The sequence below is a fragment of the Pecten maximus genome, chromosome 1, assembly GCF_902652985.1.
Source record: "Pecten maximus chromosome 1, xPecMax1.1, whole genome shotgun sequence".
Taxonomy (NCBI): Eukaryota; Metazoa; Mollusca; class Bivalvia; order Pectinida; family Pectinidae; genus Pecten; species Pecten maximus.
Window position 1 is genome coordinate 45,607,934 of NC_047015.1, and position 20,124 is coordinate 45,628,057.

At 35.7% G+C, this 20,124-nt stretch overlaps 1 protein-coding gene across 16 annotated transcripts in view; it reads left to right on the plus strand.

Annotated features, from left to right (window-relative positions):
- Positions 1–18,977, plus strand: part of LOC117335176 (LITAF domain-containing protein-like) — a 30,068-nt gene extending 11,091 nt beyond the window's left edge. For 9 of the 16 annotated variants that reach the window (XM_033895174.1, XM_033895195.1, XM_033895202.1 and 6 more), the window contains 2 exons: positions 3,881–4,076; positions 16,909–18,977. In XM_033895174.1, the coding sequence (XP_033751065.1) occupies positions 3,881–4,076; positions 16,909–17,017 (305 nt within the window). In that variant the 3' untranslated portion in view covers positions 17,018–18,977. Of the gene's footprint in view, positions 1–283; positions 302–3,880; positions 4,077–9,438; positions 9,557–16,908 lie in introns of all 16 variants that reach the window. The other 7 variants (XM_033895189.1, XM_033895208.1, XM_033895231.1 and 4 more) reach the window with 3 other exon arrangements.
- Positions 18,978–20,124: the final 1,147 nt, after the last annotated feature.

Here is a 20,124-nt window from a genome sequence, read left to right on the forward strand (position 1 = left end):
AACTTTGTCGATAGATTCTCTTTGATGCATGTAAATAGATACCTCAATATTGAGATCACTGGTGTAAACATCCATGGGATTGTGTACATATATATATGTTAGTATATCTACCAGTATATTTAAATAGGTATCCATCACCATAACTTCAGTGAATTAATAAGCATGTTTATTTATACACACTCAATTGTATGAATGCATGTAGGACATCTTTTTCTAACTTGTGCATCTGTCATAATACTAAGGTTATACATACAAGAATTTCATAATATTTTACTCCATAAAGCACTCTATGGACAACCAGGTAAGATGGTGTTTTGTTAAAGGGAGATAACTCAGTCCAGTTATTGAAGTCCTTGGTTACCAGCACTAGTCTATGTCAACTCCTTACCAACTAATTGCTGTTGTTCATTTCAGTGTTGTGAAGTGTAGTATGACACTGGCCACATTTACAGAAACATTTTGTTCTGAAAACAGATATTTAACTTATGAATTGATTTAAAATCTACTTCATTCAGACTTTTATTCCTATATGTATTAATTAGTAACTGTCCAATAGCCAATTCAGTTAAATGAAGGTTGTTTCTTTACTTCAGGAATATTTGTTTTTAAAAACTTACCAAAACTTCTAAATATAAAATGTTTTATTTCTTTTAATTGTTAATGCCATTAAAATTTCTCTGCTGTTGACGGCATTGTCCAAACAAAAGTTACTTATGATAACTTGAATTCCTGTATGCCTCTCAGATCAAACTTTCATCTTTAAGTCTTAATTTAAAGAGGGGTGTACGGTAGGATAATGAAATGCTATTTGTTAGCATTTCCTCTAAACTGTAAAAGAGCAGGTTTCGTTTCTGACCAGGCATGAGCTTATTGTTTTGAAACTATAGAATACAAGAAAAGAAACCAAGATCTTGGGTATTGTGAGAATTTATTAGCATATCAGTCTATTTAAGCTATCCAGGTAAGATAATGATTAATCTATTGCTGCATGGTTGTTTACTCACAAGATTGTATTGACAAAACAGAAGTCTGTATTGACAGCAGGCCTGTCTGTTTGACAGAGGGCCAGTATAGCTAGTACAAGTGTCGTACACAGGATGTCTCCCGCGGAACATACCCCACACAACAGCTTCCTGCATGCAGCCGATTATCAACAAACTGTGTAATTATAGGTCACCCAGCTTCCCATTACATTGCCAGACATCATCAAATATTGATATGCCATAATTTGGACAAGTGAAGTATTATTCAGAAATGCTTTATATTGATGATACATAAGTTCCAGTCATGTGATGCGTTTGAGCTGGTGTTGGTGACCTTCACAAATGACGATATACAGTATGTCCCAGGTCCTGCTATGGCTTACTAACACATCTCCTCATTGCACTTACCGGGCGTTACATAGATGTACAATTATGAATAATTTACCTTATTTGGCCTAAGAGAGGCACCAGGTCAGAATGGAATGCCTTCGTTTCACTTTTTCCTTAACAACATGCCTCATATTGTGATAATATCTTCATTGTTTAGAGCAAACTTTTTAATTAGGCCATTGATGAAGACAGAGATTGGTATAAATCCTTCTAATTATTCAGTAGCCATAAGTATATATACATTTGTATAAATTTCTACCACAGTAGAGGGTAGGATGGAAGTGTCATGTTAAGTAACTGTCAATCAGGCTTCAGAATAAATGTGCTGGTTACATGGCCGTAATGGAGTCTCATACATTTTAATGATACATGATCTTATAATCTGGCATGCTGTATTGGGGAGGATAGTATTAATACCATATATTGAGATTAAGTAAAGCAGTGTTTAGTAATGTATGAGATATGGATATTTTTGACTCTGTGATATGATTTGGGGACATTGGAAAACCTCCATTATAATCCACTAAGTAGAATTTTTATAAATTCTTCACATGCTCGCATGATAGACTCTATATATTATAGCTATCATCCTGTATGTCGTTGTTAGGGAAAGTGACCACATTATATTATAGCTATCATCCTGTATGTCGTTGTTAGGGAAAGTGACCACATTATATTATAGCCATCATCCTGTTTGTCATTGTTAGGGAAAGTGACCACATTATATTATAGCTATCATCCTGTATGTCGTTGTTAGGGAAAGTGACCACATTATATTATAGCTATCATCCTGTTTGTCATTGTTAGGGAAAGTGACCACATTATATTATAGCTATCATCCTGTATGTCGTTGTTAGGGAAAGTGACCACATTATATTATAGCTATCATCCTGTATGTCGTTAGGGAAAGTGACCACGTTATATTATAGCTATCATCCTGTATGTCGTTGTTAGGGAAAGTGACCACATTATATTATAGCTATCATATCCTGTATTTCGTTGTTAGGGAAAGTGACCACGTTATATTATAGCTATCATCCTGTATGTCGTTGTTAGGGAAAGTGACCACATTATATTATAGCTATCATCATGAATGTCGTTGTGACCACATTTTGTAAGACAGCTTGTGATGAGCAGCCTGTATTGAGAAGTAATTGTAGGTGACCTTTCCTGTATGCCATTTGTGTCATTGTGTGCATGTAAAATATTTACTCTAAAATTGGATGGCAACATTAGAATGAGAACATCTTATCTCAGACACAGGGATTTGACATGAACTTCCAAGCCATTGTCCTTATAAATTGTATTTCATGTACTATGGTATCTATGTAATATTAAACCAATCAGCATGGTCTTACAATTCATGACAAAAATGAAAAGATGGGTATTGTATACTGCTACAAGTGTTCATTTTGCAATTTCGGTTTAGATGATGAGGTACCAAATGTTGCCTTTGAGATTTTGGATGGTAGTTATTGAGGTATCCATTAGTGTTGAGATTAAGTTTCCACTGGACAGGAAAATATCTACCACGTAATTTCTACATATATTTAGGAATTCACCAGGTTATAACTTAGTAATTACTTGGCCAATTTCTTCATGTGAACTGTCATTGGAAAGATTAAACATTTCGCTTAAAAGCAATGGTATGTGTTACATGGTTACAAGTTATATGGCCCATAGATTATAAAAAAAAGCTATTGAAAAAAAAATAAGTTCAATTTTCCCTTCTGGGCTGTTATATTACTACCGTTGATAATGTAGTATCTATACTGGACATTTGGCTTGTAATTTTTTCAAGTCCCTGTGTTAAGATAAGATGTGTACTATGTGGTAAAGATGATTGTCCCGCTCACCTCTATTTTCTTACACCTGGCATTATTCAGAAAAATTAGAATTACATTTTTGAATTAATGAATTAAAAATGAAATGTGAAGAAGAAATGTTAAATGCAAAAAATGCTTAAGATAAACACTAATATGTATTCATTTTAAAGTGTCATACATAAATGTTTAATATTATACACTTTATCAGAAACACCCAGTGCCAGTGCGCATATCATTTCACATTTCACCAGACACTTTTGTCCATATGGGTGTCACTTCTTCATTTTTAAAATTTTGTTTGAAGGCATTTTAAGACAGTAATAAATTCCTGTTTGACAATCCAGATATGTGTATTTTTGTGCTTGGTCAGGGCTCAAAGTGGATATTTTTACCAGGTGGCCTATTTGGTTACCCAGTTATAAAATGTAGGCACCAATAGGAAAAGTTAGTCGCCTGGCCTAGTTGTCTTGAATTTAAAAAAAAAAAAATCTTTTAATTCTTTAGATCAGTATAACATCTCTGTAACTTTCTATTTTTTTTAGTGGTCATGCAGACGCCTTATAGGTCAATAACTGGTCCCCAATGGTGAATTTTAGGCGCCATGGCCACTAAAATAGGCGCCACTTTGAGCCCTGTTGGTTGTTCTGGGTCAGTCAGCGAGTGTATTATTCCTTGTTGTAGGTCAGCCTGGGTATCCCCAACAGCAGGGCCAGACCACAGTGGTAGTGGCTCAGCCAGCTGTGACTGTGGTACAACAGTTCCGGGAGTCCCCAGTCCATACTCGCTGTCCTCATTGTCAGGCTGAGGTTGTCACAGCTACACAGTTCGAGACTGGCTCGTTTACCTGGATCATCTGCCTTGTCCTGTGCATTGTCGGGTAAGTCCTAACACCACGTTGCACACTCTTTTCCAATCTGGCTTCGTCCGTTGTCTTATGTCGTCCGTCATTAGTTTACATTTTCACATTTTGGATTTCAAGAATTTTTGATGAAATTTTGCATAAATCTTCCTTGGCTAAATATCTTCCAAAATTGTGAATTATATGGTCCCTACCCCTCGGGGACCTGAGGAGCAGGCCAAAAGGGGTCAAAAATCTTCTTCTCAAGACCCAGATATGAAATAAAGATTCTTAGGTGCTTAATCAAGCTTTTATGTCCCCTGGGTTTAAAATGCACCAGCTGAGGAGAGGCTAAATTTTACTATAGTTTTAGCATAATTTGTTTCATTTTCATTGGAAATGGGTTAGAATTTGGTCAGGACTAGCTTTTCTCAATGACATGATATTAGAGAATGTGTCATGGTCAAGGCCTTGCTATGGGGTCGGTCAAAAATAAAAATCTCAAATTTAGTAGCTTTTTCATTGTGTATGAAAGAATATGATCCACTGAAGCAGAATGTGTGAGTGTTATGATCATCAGATGATAATGACAAAGATATGGTAATTTGAAACAGAAAATGCACATAAAAGGCTTCTGCTCCTTTATCTATACACATTAAAGCTTGATTTTCGGCACATCGATAGCATGTATGGTTGGCTACAAATGTTGTGCTTATTGTTGACCTTGGACCTTCATTCCAGGTCACAGGGGTCAAATGATGAAAAAATAAATAAAGTGAAAATTCTTTCAAAATGGTTTATTTGGGTCACAATTGAAAGAACCTGCTTTTATGGAAAGTTTGCAATGTTTCGAGGTAAAACCATCAAATATGACACAGATATGGCACTTTGAAAAATGTTTTCCTGCCAAAATTCAAAATTTATTTACAATTTTATTTTCATTCGATTCCCTTACTGTCAAACAATTCCCCCCAATACTGTTCAGGGATTGTCTCCCTATTCCATCAAGTGTTTCCCTCCTTATTTCATCAAGTGACCCCCCCCCCCACCTCCTATTCCATCAAGGGTTTCTTTCTCTATTCCCTCAAGAGATTATTTAATTAAACCATCTGACATTTGCCTCCCTATACCCTTAAGTAATACTATCCTATGCCATCAAATGATTCCCTCCCGTTACGAGTCCTTGTCCGTCACTGAACAATATCAAATGATTCCCTCCCGTTACCGAGTCCTTGTCCGTCACTGGACAGTATCAAATGATTCCCTCCCGTTACCGAGTCCTTGTCCGTCACTGGACAGTATCAAATGATTCCCTCCCGTTACCGAGTCCTTGTCCGTCACTGGACAGTATCAAATGATTCCCTCCCGTTACCGAGTCCTTGTCCGTCACTGGACAGTATCAAATGATTCCCTCCCGTTACCGAGTCCTTGTCCGTCACTGGACAGTGTCAAATGATTCCCTCCTGTTACCGAGTCCTTGTCCGTCATTGGACAGTATCAAATGATTCCCTCCCGTTACCGAGTCCTTGTCCGTCATTGGACAGTATGTTGGGTGCCATATAAACGTATACGGTACATGCTAACGCCTTCTTTAGGGAAAGGTCATGATTATAAACAAAACGTGCTGTTTCCTTGTCTGGATTGAAAAATTTAAACTCTGAAAGAAAATCACATACATCATTTTCATCATTTCCTCAGATGTTCATGTGAAGAAAGTTTCATTGAATGTAGAACTAATGGTCAATCTTCTAAAGTAGGCATATATCCTTACTTAGAAAAACCCAACTATCAAAATCAAGCATCACAAGCTTGTTGAATTAATGCCATTCTGACACTGATGTTAAATTTAAACATTTGTGTGTAAAATTGTACCATGATTACTTGATGGTATGAACTTGATAAGGAGCAATTCAGGTACCCATAGTTCAGGATGAAAATTTAAAAATCCTACAGTTACTGTTCAAATAGTAATCCTGCATGTACTTCTGGTTACGGAAACTACTGGGAACACTGGTTAACATGTTTTAGATTTATTTAGGAGCTTTATTTACAATGACTTAAAGTTTTGCATGTACTTACATAGCATCAGTATTCCTTATATTAGTATCGATGACGGGCATCTCCAGTTTTGATTAGCTAAGTTTGCATGTTGCTTTTTTTCTTTTTATCTTTTTTCTAGACTCCACATTTAACAGAATTTTTTTATTTGACTTTTCGTCAATGTATCGTGTCGTGTCTGCAGTATCGGCAAACAACAACAACCGTGCCATATGAATGCTTGTTTGCGAGTTTTCGTGTTTATCACTTTAATGTGCCACACTGAGCGGAGATCTGGGATGGTAAGCATGAAGTGGAAATAATTGTTGCTTCCAAATGATTTTTATATGACGATATCTTGTTTGGCTGTATTAGTGCCTACTGTCATGCCTGGCTGTATTGGCGCCCTACTGTCATGCCTGCCTGTATTGGCGCCCTACTGTCATGCCTGCCTGTATTGGCGCCCTACTGTCATGCCTGGCTGTATTGGCGCCCTACTGTCATGCCTGGCTGTATTGGCGCCCTAATGTCATGCCTGGCTGTATTGGCGCCCTACTGTCATGCCTGGCTGTATTGGCGCCCTACTGTCATGCCTGGCTGTATTGGCGCCCTACTGTAATGCCATGCTGTATTGGCGCCCTAATGTCATGCCTGGCTGTATTGGCGCCCTACTGTCATGCCTGGCTGTATTGGCGCCCTGCCTGTTTATCATCAAAGTGGAAACTGCCATATCAGTCTAAATTGCAATTTCCATTTTGTAATATCTAACATATTTCATATATGTATAATCAGCATGAAATGAACATCAGGCACAGAATGATAATGCTGTTTTTTTTGTATGGTAACCAAATCCTACTACAGTGAAACCTTTAAATGATATGATGCATTGTACCAGTAACCATTCAGGACTTGAAAATCGCTTATGTGCAAATAATTTATGCATGTTCATATTTATATCTGCTTTTATATCATGTATCAAGTTTGTATAAGGGACCATAGAAACATCAAGTGAGCACTTCATTGTAATGTTATGTATAGGTAAAAAGAAACTTATGGGCAAGGATGACTGGATTACCTCCCTTTATCTAATATCATTATATTTGAAACAAAACATAATTTCTTGTATTGGTAAATTATCTCCTAATCTTGTATCAAATGATGCAAGGTATATAACCTCAACGTGCATTTCATACGAAAGATTTAAAGATTTGAAGAAAGAAAAAGAAAAATCAATAATTATGAAGCTCTGGTCAGAATGCTGGTAAGCAATTAGTGTAGAATCTGGTATACATGTTTATAACACCAGGGCTTAAAAGTGTAACCTGTGATAGACATTCCTCTCAGAAACAAAGTACGTGAATGTGGGTTGCTTGGTTGGATTGAAATTCAACCTAAATATGATAAACGGAGGTAATTTGGTAGTATATTATCTGGGGCATGCATATTAAATGTTGTTTAATTTTACTAGAATTTATGAAATGATTCTTTGCAGCAGTACTCTACTACAGTAGTTAGTCCGAATTATTCTGACATTTGTGACTTTTTTTTTATATCAGGAGTCTGTTAAAATATAATAAGTTGTTAGAACATCAGAATAATATACATAATATAGAAGTAAGGAGGTCCTACAACAAGTAGTCAAATTAGCTCTCCCTCGGTGGACATAACTGTCTCAGATAGTCAGAGAGATGATTATGTCTCCTCTTCAAATTGTTTAATTTGCCTGAAACCAGTCATCTCAATATGCCACACAAATTGTATTAATTCAATACACATGTGTACATGTATTGTACTTTAGAACATTTCCCAATACTCTCTTCCCAGTGTTTCCTGTCTCGAGTTGACAGGTCCTTATAAAATCTTAGCTGTTATACACACTATCTATGGAACCCTATTCATTTCTTATCACTGTACATCACTTTGTCTGAGGTATGTTTTTATATACTCTGTCTCCTACATTTACCAAGTTTGGTATTTACATAAATTTTGTATTTACGTAAATTTTGTTATGTGTCTCAGCAGAGTTATGGCCCCTTGTATAGGATACAAAAGTTTGTCTGTAGATTCTGGATTGCTTGCAGTACTTAGCTCTGTTAGAATAGTGTCGTTTAGTACATATGGAAACAGATTAAATGATTGAGTCTGATAGATCTGCTATAGGTCAGGCATGATGAAATGTGCATGAAATGGATATAAAACCTACTGACCCTGTTCCTTGCCTAGAACTCATACATAACACAATTAACTTTCTAATGTATACTGGTTTACAACACTGAAAAGTACAACATAGTTCTCGTCATAATCTTCCTTAGTTATTGGTGAGGCCAGGTACCACAATCAGAACAAGGTCAAAGTTTACAAACAAATGTTGCACTTCCTTCATTGTCACAGTCCAGCACAGAAAATGGATCACTGATTGGTCTAGAATGAAAACACAGGGGCTTGGCATTTTCCTATGACCCCCAGGGTCTGGTCCCTCAGATCACTTCTATATCAGACCCTGGAATTAGATATTTCATTCTAGATCATAGGAACACGTCTAGCCATCTCCAGATATGATATTTGAATATATGTACCAAAGTATAAACAAATATTATTAGAACTTATGCTTTTCCTGTATTTGATGTTTGAAAGTTTTCCTTAACTTGCCCTATTGAATTATTTTATTACTTTCTTCAAAATAGTTTATGGATAGATTGTAAGTGTATTGCAAAAATATCATGAAAAAATATTCTACTGTTCCTAATTTTTGGACATCTGAAAACATTAATATCTTTACCCTGTATGAGCATACCTTTCTACTGCTTAATGTATAATGGAAATTGTATACAAGATCATTCATTTAAAACAAATCGTGCCTTGTGTTGTTTGAATATCTTATTATTCATTTATTGTGATAAAATTTAGATACAAAGACTCATCAATCACCATTTTTACTAGTGATGTAATTTGGATTTAATGATAACCAAACAAGATATTTCATTGAATTGGCCAATAATATGGTAGTACTTGTGAAGTACTTAAGTATTTTATGAAGTACGTACTTAGTAAGCTGAATCTGCATCACATGAGTGTTTTCACACATACCTAGTACATAGACCAATGACATACCCACTTTTTGACTTTGATAAGTGTTCAACTGAAAAGGGAGTGCAAACATTCTTTCAGTTTGTATCATGTGAATCATTACACAAGGTTTCCCAGTAGGCAGGAAGTAAGTGTTTAAGTTTTAATCAACTATGGGACGTAAAAGACAATTGCTGTGAAGGTCAAGTGAATGAAATGTACCTACATATCAAACATTTCACCGGTTAGAACAATAGATTACAATTTACAATAAAGACTATTGTTTTTGCTGTTTCAGATGCATACCTTGCTGCATTATCCCGTTTTGTGTTGATGGATGTAAAGACGTCATCCATACCTGTCCTAGCTGTCACCAGACCATCAGCCGTTACAGCCGCTTGTAGGACAGACATATTGTATGTTAGCCTTTACGGCTGAAAGTAGGATGTTGATGGACTCGTCTCTGAGTTGGAGCATGGAATGAACTTTTAAATTGAGAAATCACTAAATGAATATGTGTCAGAGCTATAAGGAATGCTTGTGATGTCCAATCTCTCCATCCACATCAGTACATTGAGATCTGACCAAACTCTACATCACACGCTTCATGATGACCAGTCATGTTGCTTTTTCCTGTGATGATTTAAATCCGGAAATATAAGCGTTAATGGTTCAGAATGACAAAATAGTTTTGATTGTTAAAATGTTTTTATTGAGATTAATTTTATGCCTTAGATAAATAAAGAAGTATTCTGTAATTTTATTGACACCACTAAAGGTCTGTCATTGTGTTTTTAGAAATTTCATTGTGCCTTTTGATCGATTTGTAATCTGCAGTCATTTCACTGGATCTGCCTCAGGTCTGTAATGTAACAGAGTATAAATAATACATTTGTTTGAGAGTGACCTGCAAAACTTCACCCTAGAAATATCATGTATGCCAAAGTGATCACCTACTTTGACAATTGACTGCCCTGCAGTAAGCTACCATTGTACGATCATAAGAGGTGACTAAATTTAGGATCTTATCTTTTCTCTTCTTCCTAGCAACTTTCTTCTTCTAATGTCTCCCTTGACACTGTCTTACTTTCTTTTCTCACTGCTCTGTCTTTCTGGGCTGTTTTCTTACTCTAGGTGTCTCCCAAACATCTGTCATCATGGCTGTTGCCAGGACGTTAACCCCACCCAAAAAAAGAAGAAAAAACTTTGACAATTGAGATTTTTAGATATTGCATTTTTGCATGATACCCTCTCAACAATGTCATGTACATGATAACTTTCCTTAAAAATTAAAAATCAAAAAAAATCTTCTCATCAATGTCATATACATGATAACTTTCCTTAAAAAACAAAAAAAATAAAAAATAAAAAAACTCTCATCAACGTCATATACATGATAACTTTCCTTACAAATAAAAACAAAAAACAAAAATAAAAAAACAATGAAAACAGAATGATAAATCAAATCATCCTGACAAAACAGTAAATAAAATGAAAAAATGTCCAAAAAAAAAGGTAAGAAAAGAAAGTTATCAAAAAACTTATGGTTGTATATATTTCTTAAATAGGCAATATTTTCCCATCATCGCAAATGGGACTCAAAAATATAGCCATAAAAGCAGAATATCTCCTGCTGCACAGTTTTAGTATGTCAGGAGCAGGGGCTATATCTCAGTGGTTAGAGTACTGGCCATGTAACCTCAGGTGAAGATCCAAGGTAATTGTTTCAACGCCTCCTACTCGCCTCAAAATGACCCTAGGCTGTTCACTGGGCAATAAACCCAGCAAAGAGACAGAAAATGGATTTAGCCCCTTTTCCTTCCAAGGTTTTAGATTTCTCCATATATATATATGTGTATATATAATAACTCATATTGTGTACAGTATAGTCTTTTTGTGTTGGGTTGATATGTAATGAAAAGACAGTTTAATTACATGAATTTGTGAAGTCACATGAAAGGAATTGTTTTCATTGGAATAGCATACAAATTAGTACTACCAGACTAGATATACCGGTGCTGCTAACATTATGGGTAGATATCACACTCCATAAACAAAATGATACTGTACTTAATTGTCTTGACTCCTGATTCTGGGCCGTAAACTTTTTTTTAATCATTGCATTAGTCATCTGCCCTCTGTGTTTGCTTTGAAAAACGATGATTTGTCTTTTAGTGTCATGTATTGACAAATGTTTCCCCTGGGGATGCAAGAGTTGTCTTGTAGAGGAAATGTGGGTAAGGGATCCATGGCCCAAGGAATTTTCCAATGTATACAAGTACAGGAGAGAATTGGCAGACTTTAAAAGGATATGTACAGTTTAATTTTTTCAAGAGAATGGAAGAATACTTTGAAACATAATTTGGCATGGAGAATCTCAAGACATGGATTTTATTTCGTAGGAAATGAGCATTTCCAATGTGACAAAATGTTAACCAATCAAAACTGGAATTGGTGCAAATGACCTTAGACCATTTTGTTGCTTTTGTGAAATCCAAATATGATCTCTGTGCCACCATTGTAAAATTGAAGACACGTCCTGGTTGTGGCTTTCCTTTGTTAAACATTGAAATTCACTAAGTACACTGTGTAGTTATTAAATATCATAGGGCTTATATTTTACTGTTGTTCTGGTCAGAACTAGTTAGTGGGCATTAAATTTTGTGCAACCAGGTTGTGTTAATATTAATTATGCATTCAATACATTTATTTGTATATATATAAGCTGGCTTGGTACTTATTTGTCGCGCTATATTATATGACCATGGATATACCCTAATCAGATCCTGAGGGAATATTGCCAACCATACCATAGTGTACTAGGTAATGTCAATATTATTACAAAAATCAATAAAAATTAGTTTGATAATGTATACCAAATTTCCCACTGTCCTGATTTGGACCAATTCATTCTAAATAGATCATCTGCTCTCTCTGATTTGCCTGGGTAAACTTCTTTCACTTGAAATGTACAGTAATGGTAACTTACGATCCTGAATATCAGTTGTCTGTTAATTCAAAATTGAAAAAACGGCCACCCTGTCCTCCGATTGGATGAGACCCAGCTGATGTCTTCCTGTTAAAAATGGCCCGACCTGTCCTATGATTTGATGAGACTTTCCACCTTATTCTGATTTCCATCAAAATCAAATTAACCAACCGTTCAAATGTTTCTGTAATTGTATTTCTGAGTGTTACAGTCTTAGTTTGTCAAGTCAAATACTTTACAGTGTCTCAGTTGTAGAGGCCTAGTGGCTTCTTCTTAAAGGATGGTGTGTGTTATTAAGTCTCATTTTGTTACATGTGAAGGAATTCTTTCCAGTACCCAGTACTGACTCATTTTATATTTTTACATTTATATACATGTACTGGACTAGTATTTACTTGTCCATCTTTATAACTGTATGAGTAGATTGACATTAGTACTACCCCTGTGTCTACTCTACCCTCTGACATTGGTTACCCCAGTGTCTACTCTACCCTCTGACATTAGTCCTACCCCAGTGTCTACTCTACCCTCTGATATTAGTCCTACCCCAGTGTCTAATCTACCCTCTGACATTAGTACTACCCCAGTGTCTACTCTACCCTCTGACATTTGTACTACCCCAGTGTCTACTCTACCTTCTGACATTAATACTACCCCAGTGTCTAATCTACCCTCTGACATTAGTACTACCCCAGTGTCTAATCTACCCTCTGACATTAGTACTACCCCAATGTCTACTCTACCCTCTGACATTAGTACTACCCCAGTGTCTTATTTACCCTCTGACATTAGTACTACCCCAGTGTCTAATCTACCCTCTGACATTAGTACTACCCCAGTGTCTACTCTACCCTCTGACATTTGTACTACCCCAGTGTCTACTCTACCTTCTGACATTAATACTACCCCAGTGTCTAATCTACCCTCTGACATTAGTACTACCCCAGTGTCTACTCTACCCTCTGACATTAGTACTACCCCAGTGTCTAATCTACCTTCTGACATTAATACTACCCCAGTGTCTAATCTACCCTCTGACATTAGTACTACCCCAGTGTCTTATTTACCCTCTGACATTAGTACTACCCAAGTGTCTAATCTACCCTCTGACATTAGTACTACCCCAATGTCTACTCTACCCTCTGACATTAGTACTACCCCAGTGTCTAGGCTACCGTCTGACATTAGTACTACCCCAGTGTCTAGGCTACCCTCTGATATTAGTCCTACCCCAGTGTCTAATCTACCCTCTGACATTAGTACGACCCCAGTGTCTAATCTACCCTCTGACATTAGTACGACCCCAGTGTCTAATCTACCCTCTGACATTAGTACTACCCCAATGTCTACTCTACCCTCTGACATTAGTACTACCCCAGTGTCTTATTTACCCTCTGACATTAGTACTACCCCAGTGTCTAATCTACCCTCTGACATTAGTACTACCCCAGTGTCTACTCTACCCTCTGACATTTGTACTACCCCAGTGTCTACTCTACCTTCTGACATTAATACTACCCCAGTGTCTAATCTACCCTCTGACATTAGTACTACCCCAGTGTCTAATCTACCCTCTGACATTAGTACTACCCCAGTGTCTAATCTACCCTCTGACATTAGTCCTACCCCAGTGTCTAATCTACCCTCTGACATTAGTACTACCCCAGTGTCTTATTTACCCTCTGACATTAGTACTACCCAAGTGTCTACTCTACCCTCTGACATTAGTACTACCCCAGTGTCTACTCTACCCTTTGACATTAGTCCTACCCCAGTGTCTAATCTACCCTCTGACATTAGTACTACCCCAGTGTCTACTCTACCCTCTGACATTAGTACTACCCCAGTGTCTACTCTACCCTCTGACATTAGTACGACCCCAGTGTCTAATCTACCCTCTGATATTGGTACTACCCCAGTGTCTACTCTACCCTCTGACATTAGTCCTACCCGAGTGTCTTATTTACCCTCTGACATTAGTACTACCCCAGTGTCTAATCTACCGTCTGATTTCAGTCTGTATCTTATTGGGACTAAACTTTATACAAGTATTCAGTATACAACAGCATTTTCATTATTCTTGTGAAAACAAAATTGTAACCAATGTCCTGGAGTTGTTTTCTGGTTTAAGATCATCATGGAACTTTAAAATATATTTAGAACACAATTTAAGTTGAGATCAAATACCTTCTCTTACAGATTGTCATGTGCATCATGAAGCGAATCTCCAGAGGAGAATAAACATCTGATGCATCATATGATGTATTGAGTAAATATGTTGCTTATATACACGTATATGATTGTAGCTGTTATATAGATTTAACTGTACTTACTTGTCCTTCCATTCATTATTGAATTGTATTATTTTTTCAGATGAATAGTTCCTATTAAACAAGTTTGTTGTATTGTCTGTTTGTTTGTGTGGTTTTTACTACAGTTTAATGATATGTGAGAGATTTCAGATGAATTAACATCTGCTAAAATATAATAATAAACATTAAACGTCCATCGATTTCTTCTGGTTTTTGGTATGAAGATATCTCCTTATTTACAAAAACTGGCATGTTTGTAAAATGTTTTGGTAACAAAATGCTGTTTATATTTGGGTAAAGTTTTAAGTTCGTATACTTTGGTAGCAAATATCACTTTGGAAGCAAATATAGAAATATGGGATTGCTCCATTTTGAAGGAAAAGTTTATTGCATAAAGTCCTGCAAATAGATAGTAGGACCCCATAACTTTTAATTTTGCATTGTACATAGAGGACATATTGAATAATTCCCGTTTAATATGCATGTAACATATATTTCATGAGTATGACAGAATATTGATATTTTCACAAGTGCAAAATATAGAAATATTCTGTCGTACAAGTATATTTCTATTCTATATTTCACTGACAAAGTATGCAATAAAATGTTATTGCATACATCTAAGATACTGAACAACAATGTCATAATCAGTAATAAGATCAGCAGTGCAAGCTGATGGACATGTTGTAGATTTTGTGTCTGGATGAAAGGGTCGGAGTGAAATCTGTGATGTTCTATTACCGTATTAGTGTAGAGCTGGTGCAGAAATTTTTGAATGAAACAAATAGATGCGATTTTACCAGACAATCGCTGTTTTCAACGTATTTATAACTTAAGATCAAGGCGTCGCCATACCTCCACTAATGAGTATGGGCCAAAACTACATTAACTACAAAAAAATTGAAACTCCAAGCATCGTCATTAACCTTGTTCAAGTGTTCTTATTCTTTAACAGTTTTAATTGTGTCACCTGCAAAAAGCAGGTCCAAAGGTCAAGGTCACTTACTATAAATAGAAAATCTATTTCCATGCAATAACTCCAGTTCTCTTGGGCCAATCAATCTCAAACTTCTTGAGGTGCTCATTTACAAAAAGTTCCTGCTCTGTATTGCTGAATTTCGAGCATATTTGAGTGATGTTGGTCTTGCTTACTTTAAACATTATTTCTTTAAATGAAAAATTTATTTATTTCTTCATAATCACCCCACTTGCTACACAGATGACGCATCCACTTCCATAAAATTCTTTTTTATCAAATTTGAAATCTTGACAATGTTTGGTGGTCATAACAAGGGGTTTAAGGTAATTAATTCTTATCCTTGACAGTTGATCATATTTTGGTGAACTTCTTTAACTGAACGCATGATGACTCGACCACCACCTGTGACAAAGTTGTGAACGTAGACTGGTGGCAGTGTCGTTGTCGACATTTCACTTTAAAGTGTTTCGATCTGTTATTCAAAAATCATAAACTTGGTACACAATGTATTTGACATCTCAACACAGCCTTCATTTACCGAATATCATCCAGAATGTATGGTCCAGTGACTGGAAAATAGGGATGCTGGGAATTTGGACATAATGCTGAAGTTTTGTGTTTAGGTCAGTTTCTCAAAAAGTATGAATGTAATTGGTCCCCTTCCAGTGAAACCGAGGGGACTACAGGTTTCCTCTCCATCTGTCCCTCTGTCAGTCCATCCACTTAGTTTTCCGCACTTTTCTCAGCCATGCTTCAAGTAATGTTGGTGAAAGTTTGTATGTAACTTCAGTATGAGAAGCTACAGATCAAATTCATGTTTCACGTTTTTTAGGTCAAGGTCACTCTTACTATGTTTAGAAGGGGCCGGTAGAGGACATGTATTGCTTTACGTTTGAACACCCAGCATGCCTGTTTCAACCAAACCTGCAATATAGTTGCATTGTAGTAATAGGACATCTCAACACCTAAACAGATGACATGAATTTAAATTTTTTGCTGTATTTTTGGGTTAAAACCTGAAGATATTTTGGAAAATGATATAACCCTATGTACCTTTTAATGTACTTCTCCAATCAGTTTACAGCCTAATTGTAGTGAATTCTGTAATAAATCGGATGTATTTCCCTCTCAATTTTCAGAAAGTTATTTTGGGGGTAAAAATGACATTTAGGTGAATATTGAAAATTGCAATTGCTGTTTTACAAAATTTGATATTTGTTTTGCAATTCATCAATATTTACAGGTTTGTAATGTATACATGGTACTTCTGAACTATCAAATGGGGGTTGTTCATGGTTTTTTTTTTGACAAAATACTGAGATTTTAGTGAATTATTGAGTTTGCTATACATTGTACTTACAAAGCGGGACAGGTGAGACATATAATTAATATAATGTAATTCTTGTTTTACAACAGTGTTCCCGACTCCATCTTACCCCTTACAGTCTTTCTGATGATGTGTTTCTTATAAGTTTTTTGTGTTGACAGATGCGACCTTGGCTGTTGTTTCATTCCGTTCTGTGTGGATGGATGCAAGGATGTGACCCACAGCTGCCCTAACTGCAAGACCGTTATCAGCAGGTACAACCGTATGTAGGCGTATGGCGCGGCTGTGTGTGACATCAACGCCGCCCCATCAAGTCTAGCTGTACACATGGAGCCGACCCTGTGATACTTACAACTGTTCTGTATTCAATAGTAATCAGAAATGAGAGAAAAAATAGTGTATTGTTTTTTTTATTAAAGTGTTTCCATTTTGTTAAATGTAGAGGACCACCTGTGTAAAGTGTGGATACAAGTAGCTTTTTGTTGTAATTATTTCCGAGATCTAAGAAATTTATATTAGTTAACAATACTACTACATGTACATACCATTTTCATACTTAAAGTACCAGTTGTATGATATATACTTTACAAAGCTGTGATTTGTGATGGTCCAAAATAATTCATTGGTACATGTATACATACACATACCGGAATTGAAACAAAATTTGTTAATCAAGAATTGTTATCTTTTGATTAAAGACTGTACTTTCTAATACATATGCAGGTAGTTTATTGAACTGAATTGTTTTTTTGTATAGATTGATTGCTTTGAGAAAGAAATTTTATTGAAGCAAAATAACATTGGACATGCACAGCAGAGCCTCATTGATTAAAACCTAATCACTTTTTATTTAGACTCAGGTATTATGATAGTAATGTCATACTGGTGTAAATTGTGTATATGTTAAGCACAGTACTGTTTGTAAGTTATTTTAGCTTTTGGTCTTCGTACATATTGCTTATGATATTTTTTTAGTTGAACGAAGGAATCTCCACTTTAAAATGTTTTGCTGATTATTTCCTTCAGAAAATATGACCTGTTATACGTGTTAGTATTAATGGTGCTCTGCTGTACATTAAAACCCTGTAATGACAATGTAAAGGTTATGGTGTGCTAAATATTTAACCTCTCATAATTATATACAATAAATATATCTTCGTTCAATGCACATTTCTAACATCTTATTCTTATGTTCTATTAGAATTTTCATTTGTCTCTTTATATAAAAATTGAGAAAGAAACATAAATTATCAACTTAATAATTTTAAATTGTTTTACTCTTCAAATTTTTATCGTTCTGTTTGGGTTTCATGCAAGTGTTATTTAGCGAAAAAGTTAAATTTGTCCTGGAGAAAATAGAGGTAGAATCATTTATAGCTCACTGTTATTGTGATATCTCAGAAAAGTATTTAATTGGATTTTGATAGATGAAGTAAGGGGAAAAGAAAGGATTTATTACTTGTTCGAAATTTGAAATCTTGAAAGGGTCAAGATTATGTGACAAAGTCTTTCAACAACATTGATAGACAGAACTAGTGTATTTAGGATGAAATTTCCGTCCTGACTCTGAATTAAAATTCATATGGATTTTCTGTTTTATATTTGTATGTGTCATGGTAGTTTTTGATTTTGCTTATTAGTACATACTGCAACCTTTATTAAATTTGTGGAGAAGGCCTTAATAATTAAATATCCACTGAATGATCATACAGTAAATTTTAGTAGTTTCAAGATAATTGGATATTATAATGTCAAATTTTACGTTCTTTATATGTTGTAAGTACAGTGTACACTGTCTAAACTGGACACTCATGGGACCAAATATATAGTGCGTCTGTTAGCAGAGAAATCGGCATTGAAGAGTTTTAAAAGTTATATTGTCCTTGCCTGAACCAAAGAATTCGGTCTCTTTCTACAAAAATCTGGATAGGACGGAGTACATTGAACTTAGTATTTAGATCTCCTGTAGACAATTGTATTCTCCAGGAACATAACATAATATTGTATATATAATCTATCATGACAAAAGCTTTGAAAGTTTTAAATTATTCATCTATAACTGTGATTACTGACGATTGTTAACCATGATAGAAAAACAAATTTAAATTTAGGTGTACAATATAAACAAAATGATGGACGTTAACATGATTGAAGAATTTTGACAATGAACAATGAAAAAGATAAAACTGTGATTTTCCTCCGCAATTAAAAATCTTCTGTAGCTTCTGAAGAAAGGTTGTTTGTGTTTTGTGGTGCTACATATTAAGACGTTTCATACACTGTATTCTGCTTTATCACCGAGATGACTGGAGGCATCTGCACTGTCTTTCCATCAATGTCTGGACTAAATTAGGAACCATGCCAACAACAGGAGATATCAGGGGCCCATCATCTGTGACAGTGCCTTTCTGGAATTGGTTATCCCCAACTTGCTTGGTTTTGTCAAGTTAACCTGATATTGGCTATTTTTCGTGACCTGTGGAAAATGCCGGAAACATCTAATCTTATATTCCATTTATTCAAACTTGAAATTTCCTACAATTAGATTTTGGTAGAAAAATTAAAAATTCATGTTTTTACACCTGTTGTATTTTGATGGGCGATTCATTAAAATGCCCTTATCACCCATGATGGTTATAACCAGATGTCAAAGACACTGCAAACCTTTATGTTCCTAATCATGAAATGGTGACTGTTGACCTGCTGAACGACAATTTATGGTAAGAACATTGGTTAATCATTGATTTTTTTTGTGTGATGACCAAACTGAAGAAAAGAAGAAAGAAACAAATGTATATCAACGAAGCAAGACAATTTAGAGATGACAGTCCCACAGCGAATGTGACATTGTTGAGCTATAATGTTGTGCAGACACACCACATTCAATGATTGCATTTGGTGGTATTAATGCAAATGAATTCATGAATATTGCTTGTTTTCGTAGTGATCAAAGTTCAATACAAGTACATGTAGGACGAAACCGGTACCATAAGTAAGAAGTTCAAGCGATAAGTATTACAGGAGGACAGGCCAAGACAAACTTTTTCTTTGATGTAGGTCAAAGCTAAATATGTAGGTCATAGTGACCTACATGGGGTGAAAATATGCCCCAAGTATGAAGTTCCAGCGACAAATAGTGTTGAAAATGGAGTTCGAACAAAGTTTTTAGCTTGCCAGGACAAATCTAGGGTAGCTTTTGCTTTACCTCGCAGTATCAGAGTCATCGATAAAAAGCTTGGTTAAAGTTTTTATAAAACAGTGTTACATTAATACTAATGAGGATACAGCTAAGGTATTTCATGTATATGTTCCTTGTGAAAAGAGCTTTCGGAGTTTCCATTGGTATTATTATGTCTCGCCTTCAAGTGAAGGGAGAC